This window comes from Lipotes vexillifer, unplaced genomic scaffold (assembly GCF_000442215.2).
Source record: "Lipotes vexillifer unplaced genomic scaffold, Lipotes_vexillifer_v1.1 scaffold3148, whole genome shotgun sequence".
In the NCBI taxonomy this organism is placed as follows: Eukaryota; Metazoa; Chordata; class Mammalia; order Artiodactyla; family Lipotidae; genus Lipotes; species Lipotes vexillifer.
The window spans coordinates 37,416-52,826 of NW_006787839.1; the positions used below are offsets into that span (position 1 = coordinate 37,416).

The window sequence follows — 15,411 nt, forward strand, 5'->3', positions numbered from 1 at the left end:
TTAAAAAACAGCCCAGCGGTCTGCTCAAGAACTTCCTCATATTGAGAAGTACAGTATCAACAGTTGTTCTGTAAATGGAGGTCATGAAATGATTGTTACTGGATCTAATTTTCTACCAGAATCCAAAATCATCTTTCTTGAAAAAGGACAAGGTAAATAATATAAGATCTGAGTTGACTCAGACATAGAAAACAAACTTATGGTTACCAAGCAGGATAGGAGGTGGGGAGGGATAAGTAGGAGTTTGGGATAAGCAGATACAAGCTACTATATATACTATATATACTGTATAACCAACAAGGTCCTAATGTAGAGCACAGGGAACTATATTCAATATCTTGTAATAAACTATAGTGGAAAAGAATCTGAAAAAGAATAAATAAATATATATATACACACAACTGAATCACTTTGCTGTACACCAGAAACTAACATAACGTTATAAATCAGCTATACTTCAATAAATAAATAAATGGATAGATAGATAAATAAGATTTGAGTTGATTGAACTCAGACTAAGGAGCAAAAGGTTAAAGTGAATTATTCAGATGTTTCACTGACATTAATCACAGAATAGTTTTCTTAAAGCTATAGGCATCATTTACACAGATTTTACTGTGAACCAAACATTTATTAAATTTTCATATGAATATTAAGTTCTCATTAAGGATGTCTCAAAAGTAAAAGAGGGCTTCCTTGGTGGCGCAGTTGTTGAGAGGCCGCCTGCCGATGCAGGGAACACAGGTCCGTGCCCTGGTCCGGGAGGATCCCACATGCTGCGGAGCGGCTGCGCCCGTGGGCCGTGGCCGCTGGGCCTGCACGTCAGGAGCCTGTGCTCCGCAGTGGGAGAGGCCACAACAGTGAGAGGCCCACGTACCGCAAAAAAAGAAAAAAAGTAAAAGAATTCCCCAATATTTCTTCAAGAGAATTGAAAATATAAGTCACACAGAAATTTGGACACAAATGCTTTTAGCAGCATTAATCATAATAGCCAAAAAATGTAAACATCTCAAATACTTATCAACTGATAAATGGATAATCAAAATGTGATATATTCATACAATGGGATATTATTTAGCCATAAAAAAGAATAAAGTACTGATTAATGCTACAACATGGATGACCCTTAAAAACATTTTGCTAGGGACTTCGCTGGTGGTCCAGTGGTTAAGACTCCACACTCCCAATGCAGGGGACCTAGGTTTGATCCCTGGCCAGGGAACTGGATCCCGCATGCTGCAACTAAGAGCCCACATGCCACAGCTAAAAGATCCTGCATGCCTCAACTGAATATCCCATGTTGAGGCACGCTGCAACAAAGATCCCATGTGCTGCAACTAAGACCTGGTGCAGCCAAATAAATAAATCAATAAATATTTTTTTAACTTATTAAAATTAATTAAAAAAATAAAAACACGAAAAATCTCAAACAACCTAACTTTACACCTCAAGGAACTAGAAGAAGTACAAATGAAGCCCAAAGTTAGTAGAAGGAAGGAAATAACAAAAATTACAGCAGAAATAAGTGAAATAGAGACTAAAAAGACAATAGAAAATATAAGTGAAATTAGGAGATGGTTCTTTGAAAAGAGAAACAAAGTTGACAGACTTTTAGCTAGACCCACCAAGAAAAAAAAGAGAGGACTCATGTTAAATCAGAAATGAAAGAGGAAATATTACAGCTGATACCACAGAAATACAAAGGGTCATAAGAGACCACTGTGAACAATCATATGCCAAAAAATTGGACAGCCTAGAAAAAAATGGATAAATTCCTAGAAACATACAACCTACCAAAGACTGAATCATGATGAAATAGAATATCTGAGCAGACCAAATACTAGCAGGGCGATTGAATCAGTAATCAAAACCTCCCAACAAACAAAAGTCCAGGATCGGACAGCTTCACTGATGAATTCTACCAAACATTCAAAGAAGAACTAATACCAAGCCTTCTAAATTTTTCCAAAAAACAGGAGAGGAGGGAACTATCCAAACTCATTTTTTGAGGCCAGCATTACCTTGATATCAAAACCATTACAGGCCAATATACCTGATGAACATAGATGCAAAAATCTTCAACAAAATATTAGCAAGCCAAATTCAACAGTACCTTAACAGGACCATATACCATCATCAAGTGGGATTTATTCCAGCGATAGACGGATGGTTTAACATTCGCAAATCAGTCAACGTGATACACCACATTATCGTGATTAAAAAAAGCATTTGACAAAATTTAGCATCCATTTATGATTAAAAAACTGTTGGGCTTCCTTGGTGGCACAGTGGTTGAGAATCCGCCTGCCAATGCATGGGACACAGGTTCAATCCCTGGTCCAGGAAGATCCCACAGGCCGCGGAGCAACTAAGCCTGCATGCTGCAACTACTGAAGCCCACGAACTTAGAGCCCATGCTCCGCAACAAGAGAAGCCACCACAGTGAGAAGACTGTGGAACGCAACGAAGAGTAGCCCCTGCTTGCCTCAACTAGAGAAAGCCCACGTGCGGCAACGAAGACCCAACACGCCAAAAATAAATAAATAAAATAAATAAATGTATTTTTTAAAAAAACTTTAAAAAGCTGTCAACAAAGAGGTTGCAGAAGGCATGTACCTTAACATAATAGAGGCCATATGTGACCAGCCCATAGCTAATATCTTAATGGTGAAAAGCTGAAAGCTTTTCCTCTTAAGATCAGGAAGACAAGGATGCCCACTCTTGCCACTTTTATTCAACATAGTATAGGAAGTTCTAGCCAGAAGAGTTAGGCAAGAAAAAGAAAGAAAAGGTATTCCAATTGGAAAGGAAGAAGTAAAACTGTCACTATTTGCAGATGATGTGGTATTATATATAGGAAGCCGTAAAGCTCTATCAAAAAAAACTGTTAAGGGCCTCCCTGGTGGCGCAGTGGTTGAGAGTCCGCCTGCCGATGCAGGGGATACGGGTTCATGCCCCGGTCTGGGAGGATCCCACATGCCGCGGAGCGGCTGGGCCTGTGAGCCATGGCTGCTGAGCTTGCGCGTCCGGCAACGGGAGAGGCCACGACAGTGAGAGGCCCACATATCGCAAAAAAAAAAAAACAAAAACTGTTAAAACTAATAAATTCAGTTAAGTTGCAGGATATAAAACAAATATACAAAAATATGTTGTATTTCTATATAATAATGTACTATCAGGAAGAGAAATTAAGAAAATATCATTTACAGTTGCATCAAAAAGAATAAAATACCTAGGAATAAATTTAACCAAGAAGGTGAAAGACCTGTGTATCAGAAACTACAAGATGTTAATGAAAGAAATTGAAGAAGACACAAATAAATGGAAAGATATTCTGTGCTCATGGATTGGAAGAATTAATATTGTGAAAATGTCCATATTACCCAAAGCAATCTACAGATTCAGTGCAATCCCTATCAGAGTTCCAATGGCATTTTTCACAGAAATAGAACCATCCTAAAATTTCTATGGAACTGTAAAAGACCCCAAATAGCCAGAGTAATCTGGAGAAAGAAGAGCAAAGCTGGAGACATCACACTCCCTGATTTCAAACTAGATTACAAAGCTATAGTAATTAAATTAGTATGGTATTGGCATCAAAACAGACATATAGATCAATGGAACAGAATAAAGAGCCCAGAAATAAACCTACATGTATATGGTCAATTAATATAAAACAAAGGAGCCAAGAATACACGATGGGGAAAGAACAAGTTTCTTCAATAAGTGGTATTGGGAAAATTAGCCACATGCAAAAGAATGAAAGTGGGCCACTCTCTTAAACCATACACAAAAATTAACTCAAAATGGATTGAAGGCTTGAATGTAAAACCTGAAACCGTAAAACTAGAAAAATACATAGGTGGTAAGCCATGGCATAGGTCTTGACAATGATTTTTTGAGTCTGACACCAAAAGCAAAAGCATCAAAAGCAAAAATAAACAAGAGAGACTACATCAAACTAAAAAGTGTCTGCACAACAAAGGAAACCATCAACAAAATGAAAAGGCAACCTACTGAATGAGAGAAAATATTTACAAGTCATATATCTGATAAGGGGCTACTATCCAAAGCATATAAAGAGCTCATATAGCTCAATAGCAAAAAATCAAGCAATCCCGATTAAGAAATGGGCAGAAGATCCCAATAGACATTTTTTTTCCAAAGAAGATCACAGATGGGCAACAGATATGAAAAGACGCTCTACATTGTTAATCATCAGTGAAATGCAAGTCAAAACCATAGAGAGATACCACCTCCCACCTGTTAGAATGGCTATTATTAAAAAGACTAGAAAAAAACAAGTGTTGGCAAGGATGTGGAGAAAAGGGAATCGTTGCATACTGTTTGTGGGAATGTAAACTGGTGCAATCACTACAAAAAATACTTTGGAGGTTCCTCAAAAAATTAAAAGTAGAACTACCATATGATCTAGTGGTACACTTCTGGGTATTTATCTGAAAAACACACAAACACTTAACTTGGAAAAAACATATACACCCCTGTGTTCATTGCAGCAGTATTTACAGTAGCCAAGACTAGGTTAAGGACCCTGACCTCTGTGCTCTTAGTACATCCAGAATGCACCTTTATTAGTTATTGTAACCACCACATTTCATTATAATGAACTGTTTATATTTGCCTTTCATCCACAAACTGAAGACAGGGTATCCTATCTCCATTATCTCAGCAACCCAAAGTGCTTGGCATGTTGGGACCCAGCAGATGATTGCTGAACTGAGCTGTAGTTCTGAGCATTTGTCTGTAGTATTTCTTGTGTACAAGGGTAGCTCTTAGCTATATTGGACTGGAAAGTGATAGTCACAATCTAGACAGCATTTCATTGAGTCTTCTGATATTTTCACAGACCAGATGAAGTCATGCTAGCTGTGAAGATACTTGTATGGGTTAGTCACTGGGTAAATGCCCATGACATAAAAAGAATGCTGGAATGAGAGCTCTAGTAGCAAGTGGGGCTTTCCCCAGGTAAATAATTCACTTGAGATGAAGAGACAGAAAATGTTCTGGCCAGATCTTTAGGTGACACAAATCTGGAAAGCCTAGGAAATAGTTCATAAGACCATCAGTATCTAAGAAGATCTTGACAAGCCAAGCAATCCTAGAAAATGAAGTCTAGTAGGGGGAAATTAACGTAACAAGGGTTGGGGGTTAAAAAAAAAAAGCCAGCTGCATAAGTACAAAGTGTGGGAGCTTGAGCTTGGCAGTAGGAAATGTGGCAGACAGAGGGACACTGCTGGCCACACACTAAGTATATGAGTCAGCATGGTGTAGCTGCCCCAGAAAACTTTTATTAACAGAGACACAGCATCTCCAGAAAATTTGGCAAGAGCCTCAGTCACACTCTTATCATTTCTGGATCATTTCTCACCTTTTCTACGCAGTCCTGAGCCTGGTACATTTGGAGGGAGATGGTCACACTGGAGGAGAATTCAAAGAAGGGTAACCAGGAAGGCAAAAATATTGTTTAAGGGATAAATGCAGAACTGGGGGTGCTAGCCAGCAGAAAAGGAGACACAGGCAAACAGAGCTGCTTTTAAACATCTGAAGTATTGTCTCACAGAAATGCTCAAGATTTGGGGGCGGTGGCTACAAGGAATAGTGCTTAGACCAGGGTTGGATACTAGAAGGAGACAGATGTCGTCTATCATGAAGATAGATGCAATTTTCTAGCAGCAGTTACTATTCCAAAGATGAAATGGGTTACTTGGTTAGGGAGCGAGTTTCCCATTACTTAAGGCATACAAGCAGAAGTTGACCACCACTTGGTAGAGGTGTTTTCAGAAGATTTTCAAACATCACTTAGTAGAATAAACTCTCTGGACCCTGCGAACTTGGGCAGCCCAAGATCTTTCTCCACATTTTTTCCCCATGGGTACACATTTTATTTTCATAATGGAAGTCAGCAAGATAAAGATTCCTTTTGCCAATAAATTTGTGATACTAAATATATTAGATTTTGTATGCTTTTTGACTTGAATTCCTTTTAACTGTAAATTGTTTCTGTCAATAGATGGACGACCTCAGTGGGAAGTAGAAGGGAAAATAATCAAAGAAAAATGTCAAGGGGTAAGAAGTTTACTTCTTTAGAAATATGTAAGAAACTTAATGAGAAAATTGGATAATGCTGCTTTATGGTATAGATGAGGAATCTTACCTGTTGAGTAATGGAAAAGTAAATTAGAATTTTTAGAAGTTTGGACGTGAGATAGATACTTTCCTGGTACTAAAATTAAAGTTTAAGAAAGATAAACAGTTGGATGTCTTTCTTCCCCGTTTTTGTGTATAGGAAAGGAGAAATTAGAAATGAAAGATTATTAGAAGGTTCTTATACTGAAGTTATTGATTTATTTCTCTGAATTCAGTGAAGAGATCAAACAAATTCAGTGAAGAACTTATACAGTGGGCAAAAAATAGGAGTACAAGCCCTCGGGGGTTTGTGTATTTAATACACTACTTCCAACTCTTTCACATTAAGCCTTCCAGGAATCAGCGCTGAAAGTTGTGTTCCCTTCATCCTGGTTGGAATGGAGACAGAATTTTTTCTGGGATAGACAGTACCACTTCCTACAGTGCTCTCCAAAGACCTAGACAAGTTAGATTAAGGATTGCAGTTGAGGACTTCCCTGGTGGTCCAGTGGTTAAGACTTTACGCTGCCAATGCAGGGGGAGTGGGTTCAGTCGCTGGTCGGGGAACTGAGATCCCCACATGCTGTGCGGCGCGGCCGAAAGATTAAAAAAAAAGGATTGCAGTTGATTTGGGGCTAAAAGTTTTCACCCTGCATATGTAAAATTATTCTTAATATAGATGCAGGTTTTGTGTATTGCCAGTTTAGAACATTTTGAATATAAAATTTAAGATAAGGGAGTTCCCTGGTGGTCTAGTGGTTAGGATTCGGTGCTTTCCCTGCCATGGACCAGGCTCAATCCCTGGTAGGGGGACTGAGATATCCTGCAAGCTGCACAGTGAGGCCCCCCCCACCAAAAAAAAATTTAAGATAAGAAATCTAAACTGTAACACAACTTGGGAACTATTAAACTTGATTAAAAATTAGAACAGACTTCCACTTAATATGTATAGTAATACGTAGTATTTATTAGAGCAAATATCTGGCTATGTAGTATGTAAGACTTTTGATTTCTGCTACAACTAGAAACCCAAGTGGGTGAGTGAAAAGCAATTTCTCCTTTAATGGTTTACTTGAAAGAGCTTTTCTGTTAAGACTGAAGTATTCATAGAGTAAATCTCCAGATGACTTATATACCAGTTTACTCGCATAATGAGCCTGAATAGTTAAGACTCATGAGACGTGTTGAGTTTAGCAGGTGCATTTCATTTTTAGTTCTGAGTGTAACCCAATCTTGCTTTCCATGCTCCTTAGGCTCATATTGTCCTTGAAGTTCCTCCATATCATAACCCAGCAGTTACAGCTGCAGTGCAGGTGCACTTTTATCTTTGCAATGGCAAGAGGAAAAAAAGCCAGTCTCAACGTTTCACTTATACACCAGGTATGAGGAGTTGTGATGGTTTACTATAGAGCTTTCTTTCATAATGAATAAAAAGTTATTCAATGAATCCTGTATTAGAGTGTTTAAAGGTAGGGTCCTTATAATCAATAAAAATCCCAATGCATGCTTAATCTGTAAAGTTTGTATTGACTTTAAATATTAGATCTGATAGCAATTGTTATTTTGTAGTCACTTATTATAAGGAAATTAAAAGATTGTATCAATAGATTTGAAGTCTGTTTTTCAGGAGTTATCAAAAATCACCAGCACTGTTGGAATAGTAGGTGTTTGTGAATATGTGTGAACTTTCCTTGTGCCCTTCCAGTGCCCTTAGCACTGCAGAAAGGCAGTGCGCCTGTTTCATAGTGTCTTCATCTCAACCATTCCCAATCAAAACAGAAAATCTCTCATTAAATTTTCATTTGGCAAGCAGCAACTGTAGCATATATTGGCTTTGGGGGAATATAACATTGATGGCAGAATTCCTGATTTTGTAGAGACACCATAACAAAGGAGGCTTTCACACCTTTTTCTGCAGCAGTTCAAGTGCTGTAATTTTCCAGTTCTGGATTGTGACACATGAATATTATATGCAGTAATTCACACTGATGTTTACATACTTAGGGAACAGACATTTATAGGGGTCTTCTCTGTGTTAGGTGCTGCACTTGTCACCAGAACATATAATGATAAAAATATCATAGTGAACCTTATTCTTCAAAACTTGTTGTAAAAACTTTTAAATGGTTTCTAGTAAATGAAAAGAACAAACACATGAATTTGAGAGGGTATTGGTTATTAGTCATTCATTTGTCATCATATTCTTTAAAGCCTGGCTGTATTTCATTTAGAGCTTCTGAAGCCCACTTATATTCCAGAATCTGAAAATTATTATTACTTGATCTTGTTAATATATTACTTGGTAATAAAATATTTGAGATAATTTTCAAATAGAATACAAACCTTTGAAAACAAAAGATTTTGATTAGCCATTTCATTTACTCATTAATTCAATAAGTGTTTAAGGGTGCACACTAGTTGGGTAAAACCTCTCTTAGCTTCTCTCATGGAGCTTATAATCTAGTGGAACAAATAGACGCTAATAAACCTCTAAATAAATAAATTACTTACAAATTTGTAATTAGAAACAGATAAGGAATGTTAAGGAAAGGGAAACAGTGCTGTGGGTGAAAATAACAGGGACCCTTGTCTAGGCTAACTGGTTGTGAAAAGACTTCTATGAGGAGTTGAGAACTGGAAAGTAATAGTAATAGTTTATAATTATGTAACATTTACTATGTTTTAGTACTGTTCTAAGACCTTTCTGTATTCATTTAATCCTCTTAATAAGCCTATGGGGGGCTTCCCTGGTGGTGCAGTGGTTGAGAGTCCGCCTGCCAATGCAGGGGACGTGGGTTCGTGCCCCAGTCTGGGAAGATCCCACATGCCGCAGAGCGGCTGGGCCCGTGAGCCATGGCCGCTGAGCCTGCGTGTCCGGAGCCTGTGCTCCGCAACGGGAGAGGCCACAACAGTGAGAGGCCCGCGTACCGCAAAAAAACAAACAAACAAACAAAAAACAAACCTATGGGATAGGTTATTGTCTTATTTTACAAATGAGGAGACTGAGTGGCTAAGTAATGTGCCCAAGGTCTCCTAGAGCCAAACGTCATACATAGGCAGTCTGGTTCCAGAGTCTGGGCTCATAACATATCCTAGGCTATATCTGTTTGTTCATTTATTTAGTAAACATATAAAGCATTTAGTGTGTGCTGGGTGCTATTCTCAGCAGTTTATACATAATAACTCATTTATCTTCCCATAACCCTATAAGGTAGGTAGTGTTGCCCTTCCCATTTGGCAAGTGAGTGAACTGAGATCACACAGCTAATAAAGGCAGAGGTGAGATTTTAATCCAGGCAGTGTGGCTGTACAGTCTATACTGTTAATTATTGTTAGATAAAGTGTGGGAGAACATTCCACATAAAGGCAGTAGCATATGCAAAGGCCTTATGGTTGGTTGCATCATACAGTATTAAAAGAGTTGTAAGAATTGAGTTTTAATAAGGAGGTGACGTGATCAGATTTGTAATTCAAAAATAATTTTTCCCATGTTTCTTCTGTCACTTTAAAAGATGTCATTGACCAGTTTAGTCTTTTCTCAACTTACTAACTGTGGAGGGTGAGATTTATATGGGAGAGGCCCAAGAAGGTTAAAAAGGTGATTCAGACAGCTAGAGTATTTTGAGTATACAGAGGAGAGAGCATCAGTGATGATAAAGAATATCAGGTTTCTGGGAAGGGTGGGAGAGGATAGGATTTAAAATATGCAAGTTGGAATGGACCTTAAATGGGAGAAGGAACAAGAGGGAAGGTAAAGGAGATGAACAAGATGGATATACATTAGGAAGGTTTACAGATTTAGTAATGGAGAGTTTAGGGAGTTTCCATATGATAGCTTCAATTTTGTTTCTGTAAAGAATGACATGAAGTCTCCTATCGTGAGCAGAGAGAGGGGAATGTCGGTGATTTGGCAGTTTAACAGTGTGGAGAAGTTTGAAAAAGTTGTTGTAAAGAGGGAAAAGTAAGTTACCACAGACATGTAATAGGATTCTAGGCATGATTAAAGGGCACCTTTGATGTTGATATTGGTTAATTTATGGATACTAATTAGCTCTGCTATGTAACTTTCTTAAGCAGCACTCAGATTCTTCAGGGCAGGTGGTAAAATATGGATAGTAGAGCTCTTCCAGGGTGAGAGTTACTAAAGACAACAGGGTCCAAGAATGTTAGAAAATTCTTTTGAGATGAGGAAATATAGAATCTAACTTGCATAAGAAGGGAGAGAGCTTCTGGAATTGGGGTAAAAAAACAATAGGGTTAACATGTTAGAGGTGTTGATTACTACCATCATAGTGGTGGTAATAGGCAAACAGAAAGGAGCAAATATAATGCCTTTACATTATCAGCTCTTGAATTGAGAGGACAATATAAAGGCAGAGTCCTAGAGGGCATTACATGTAAGAATGGAAATCATTGGGGCTCCAGAGTGCAGGGAGATATTGGATTGGACTGGAGCTGTCATAACTGGCTTTATGGTTGACAGAATACAAATCAGGTGGCACACACTAACGAAGGAAGAGTGGACACACAGGAGTGTTTGGACAGTCCTTATTCTGGTTGATTACTGCCTTTTGTCTGTAACATTTGGCTTTTTTCACTGTTTTTCTAAACTGAAATTTTGAATAAAGTTTTTACAAAGGCAAATACATTACTGAATTTTTTTAAAAGACAAGTTGAAAAAAATTTTTTAAAACACCCATATTCTCTTCCACTGTCATTCTCTCCTTTTAGATCCTTTTGATCCATATATAGATACATCCTTTTAAAAATAGAAATGGGGGCTTCCCTGGTGGCGCAGTGGTTGAGAGTCCGCCTGCCGATGCAGGGGACACGGGTTCGTGCCCCAGTACGGGAGGATCCCACATGCCGCGGAGTGGCTGGGCCCATGAGCCGTGGCCGCTGAGCCTGCGCATCTGGAGCCTGTGCTCTGCAACGGGAGAGGCCACAACAGTGAGAGGCCCATGTACCGCAAAAAAAAAAAAAAGACATGGGACCATGCTATATTATATATACTAATTTTGTAACCTGAACATTTTTATTTTTCCTTATCAGCAGATAGAGTTTAACAGAATTTTGATAGCTTTTTAGTATTCTACTATATGATCCTTTGTTATTTTAGAATTATTGTGTTTGTCTTTTTAATTTTATGAATTCTTTATATTAGAGATTTTAGCCATTTGTTTATGTTGGAGCAATAATTCCTTTTTCTTTTTTTTGCGGTATGCGAACGTCTCACTGCTGTGGCCTCTCCCGTTGCGGAGCACAGGCTCCGGACGCGCAGGCTCAGCGGCCATGGCTCACGGGCCCAGCCGCTCCGCGGCATGTGGGATCTTCCCGGACCGGGACATGACCCCGTGTCCCCTGCGTCGGCAGGCGGACTCTCAACCACTGCGCCACCAGGGAAGCCCAGCAATAATTCCTTTTTAAATTTTATAAAAGTTTTAGATATTCATAAGTTGCATGTTTTTTATTAAAGGATTTGTTTCCTTTTTGGCAACCCCCTAGCAATAGGGATCTGCCCAACATCAATATCCAATGGAGGAATAATCATTAGCTGCAAGTGGCTGATTTAAAAAAAAATTTTTTTTAATTAGGGATTGTGTTTAGTATTATTTGTCCCACAATCCATTTACTTTGTAGAATGAAGACAGTTAGCAGCATATGTGTATGATTCACAAATTACCCTTACCTCAGATGGTAATAGAGCACACAGCCCTTCCTTAGGTGGTGCTGTGTGAACTTCTGCCCAGCTTCTAGCTTCAGAACTTCCAATGTGGGAGACTCTACCCCCACCGTAGAGGAAATGTGTCTCCCTCTGAAGCCCAGCAGAAGTTATTTGTACTTGGGGGTACCATCTGAGCTCTGGTTTTTGGAATCATGGGGATTTTTCAGAGCAGCATTAGAGCCAAATTCTCATGTATAATATTTTGCCTGTGGAAGCGTATATTCTGTGTTCCAAATAGTTGAGTGGACAGACTGACTTTTGTATTGTGGTTGTTTTGATTGGGAGAATAAGCCTGCCTTACAGTCAGGAGATTAGATCTCAGCTCTGCCACTGTACCTACTGATTAACCTCTATAAAATGAGGATATAATACTAAATCAGTGGTTTTCAAATTGCTTAGGTTGTTTATTCTTCAAATAAAATATTATGCAAAAAGCCAGTGTATGAAAAAGGATGAAAGCCAGCTTGGGTGCTCTCTTTGCACTGGAAAAGGAAATCCAGAGCTCTTTCTCTTTACATCCTGTTCTTCTACATCCACCACTTCAAGAAGAGTGTGAGGCTTCTCATGGTTTGAAAACCACTAGGCCAGTTGATTTTTTTTTTTTTTTTTTTTCTGGATGCCTCTGTTCATCAACATTCTAAGTTTGAGAAGTAGCATGTATAATACAAAAGGTAGAGTTATTCTGTTTCTAAAACTCATCTCATTGTAGATATTATAAGATCTGTTTAACTGTATTTCCCTCCAAACAAGAATAAATTACCATAGACCAGCAGTGAGGACTTCTTATGGTTTGGTCAGGTTGGAGTCTGAATATCTTATAGACAAAAAGAGTGATACTTGATTTGGCAGAGTGGAAATGCACTCGATTTAGTAGAGCAGAATTCTCAATCTGGCTACCCAGATGTCAGTCAGGAACATAGAAATAAGGATTGGATCATGCAAAAAAGATGGATGTTATGCTGTAGTTTTCGGTCCCTCTGTCTCCTTTTTAGTGCGTGATAACCAACCACTTATGTAACCAAGGGCCCCACCTGTTCCATTCAGGATTAAGGGATGAGAGTAGGCTTTCTTGGATATTCTCCTTCCTTATGTAGAAATATGACTCTGGATATAGGATTCACTGTAGCTTTCCTGAGACCAGAGTAGGAGCTGAAGTAGAAGACAAAAAAATCCAGTAGTCCAAGGACAAAGTTCTAGTTCTGCCAAAGTCAGAAGAAAAGTAAATGCATCAAGACATTAGGGGGAAAAAAAAAGAAAAGAAAAAAAAAAGACATTAGAGAGGTCAGGAGCCAATAGACACGGTGAACCATACTTGAAATACCTGAGTGAGAATCAGAAACTGGATGGAGGTCTGGGTCAAGAACATGAGCATTGTGGCAGAAGCAACAAGATTGGTGATATACCTTTCTCTCAGTCCTTAGGGTTGTTGTCTCATTGTTAGAGGTGGGCTCACCAGTTGCCAGATTTAGAGTCTAAAGCAGATGAATAATGAACCTATCCCGTTCTTCTAGGAAGCCAGAGCAAAGTGCAGAACTCAAATGCACCCCAAACAACTGCTCCATTAATTACCTCTTCTACAGTAAAATATACTATCAGGGCTATCTTAATTCTTACCTTCATTTTCTCAGATTGAGACCATGCTTATGTGAAGAGACTTGTACTTGACAAAGGTTTGATAAATGGACAGATGAGATTTGACCTTGCTTTGGGTCTCGTTATTTTCCTTTGACATAAAATGGAGTTTCTTATATTTTGTGAAGATCATGAAAATTTTAATTATGTTAATTTTTAGTACAAACTTGGAAGGAACAATGAGATGTGAATTTAGGAAAATTATTTTTAAATGTATTATAGCACTTCAATAGGAGGCTAAAGTAGATAATTTTTAGAAAAATGGACTGAAGTGCTTGCCAAGAGAAACAATGACATCAGTTGTTTTGACACAGTAAATTAACTGGCGGTTCTTTTCTGTTTTGATATGCATATTAAATAAAATAAGCAAAATACATTGATTCCTACTTTAAGCAGTTCTTTCATCAAGTAGACTCAAACTAATTCATGGATCTGCTACTTTTCTAATGTCATAAAGGATGATGATTGGTATTTGTAACCTCTACTTGCTTGGTGGAATGGTGAAGTAGAATTTCCGTTGGTAATACAGTATACTGCAGTGAATAAAAGCATGGACTTTGGAGGCAGAAAAACCTGTGTTCAAGTCCTTATGATACCACTTAGCTGCTGTGAGATCTTAGTGTCTTTTTTTTTTTTTTGCAGTACCTGGGCCTCTCATTGCCGTGGCCTCTCCCATTGCGGAGCACAGGCTCCAGACGCGCAGGCCCAGCGGCCATGGCTCACGGGCCCAGCCGCTCCGCGGCATGTGGGATCTTCCCGGACCGGGGCACGAACCCGTGTCCCCTGCATCGGCAGGCAGGCTCCCAACCACTGCACCACCAGGGAAGCCCCAGATCTTAGTGTCTTTAATCTCCTCTTCAGTATACTCACTCATCTATAAGGCAGGGATAATAATAATCCCTACCTCATAATGATCTTGGGGTTTTTTAAAAATTATTTATTTTTAAATAAGCAATATATATACATGGTGGAAAACATTCAAAAGGCCCCACAACTTAGACAGTAAAAAGTAAATCTTCCTCATGCTCCTATCCCCTATTCACCTAGTTTCCCTTCCCAGCAATAAATACAACAGTTATCAGTTTCTTGTGCATCTTTCCAGAGACATCCACACATGTATAAGCAAAAACATGTGTATATGTGTGTGTATATATACATACACAATATTTTACGCGAATTGTGATATATACACATGTTCTGCAATTGACTTTTTTTTTTTACTTAACAACGTGTCTTAGAGATCTTTCCAATATCACTTCATAGAGGTCTATGCAGTATTGGTTTTTTTCTTTTTTTTTAACTTGAATACTTTTGAAGCAAGAACCACTCCGTGTTGTCTTCTATTTACTGGTTTCACATATTTTATATTATCTGTATTCCCTGAAGGCATTTGAGTTTTCAACCCCTGGCTTGTGTGTGCACTACAGTTGTGTAGCCTAGAATGAAGGCCTTTCATAATTATTTTATGTATTACGTAATAACATTTGCATTAATCACTTTCTTTTCAGTTTTGATGAAGCAAGAACACAGAGAAGAGATTGATTTGGCTTCAGTTCCATCATTGCCTCATCCTGTCCAGACCCAGAGGCCTTCTTCAGATACAGGACACCTACATGACAGTGTACTGTCTGCACAGAGAAGCTTGGTTTGTCCCATCCAGCTAACATATGCATCCATGGTAACCTCAACCCATCTGCCACAGTTGCAGTGTAGGGATGAGAGTGCTGGTAAAGAACAGCATATGATACCTTCTTCAGTTGTGCACCAGCCTTTTCAAGTCACACCAACACCTCCTGTAGGGTCTTCCTATCAGCCTATGCAAACTAATGTCGTATTCAATGGACCAACTTGTCTTCCTGTTAATGCTGCCTCTAGTCAAGAATTTGATCCAGTTTTGTTTCAGCAGG

The 15,411-nt window shown here is 38.7% G+C and overlaps 1 protein-coding gene across 1 annotated transcript in view; it reads left to right on the forward strand.

Annotated features, from left to right (window-relative positions):
- LOC103068460 (nuclear factor of activated T-cells, cytoplasmic 3-like) overlaps nucleotides 1–15,411 on the forward strand; it is a 52,045-nt gene that overhangs the window by 9,116 nt on the left and 27,518 nt on the right. The window contains 5 exon segments of the mRNA XM_082931189.1: nucleotides 12–152; nucleotides 6,032–6,087; nucleotides 7,401–7,527; nucleotides 15,013–15,401; nucleotides 15,404–15,411. The exon segment at nucleotides 15,404–15,411 is cut by the window's right edge and continues 626 nt beyond it. Of these exon segments, the coding sequence (XP_082787315.1) occupies nucleotides 12–152; nucleotides 6,032–6,087; nucleotides 7,401–7,527; nucleotides 15,013–15,401; nucleotides 15,404–15,411 (721 nt within the window).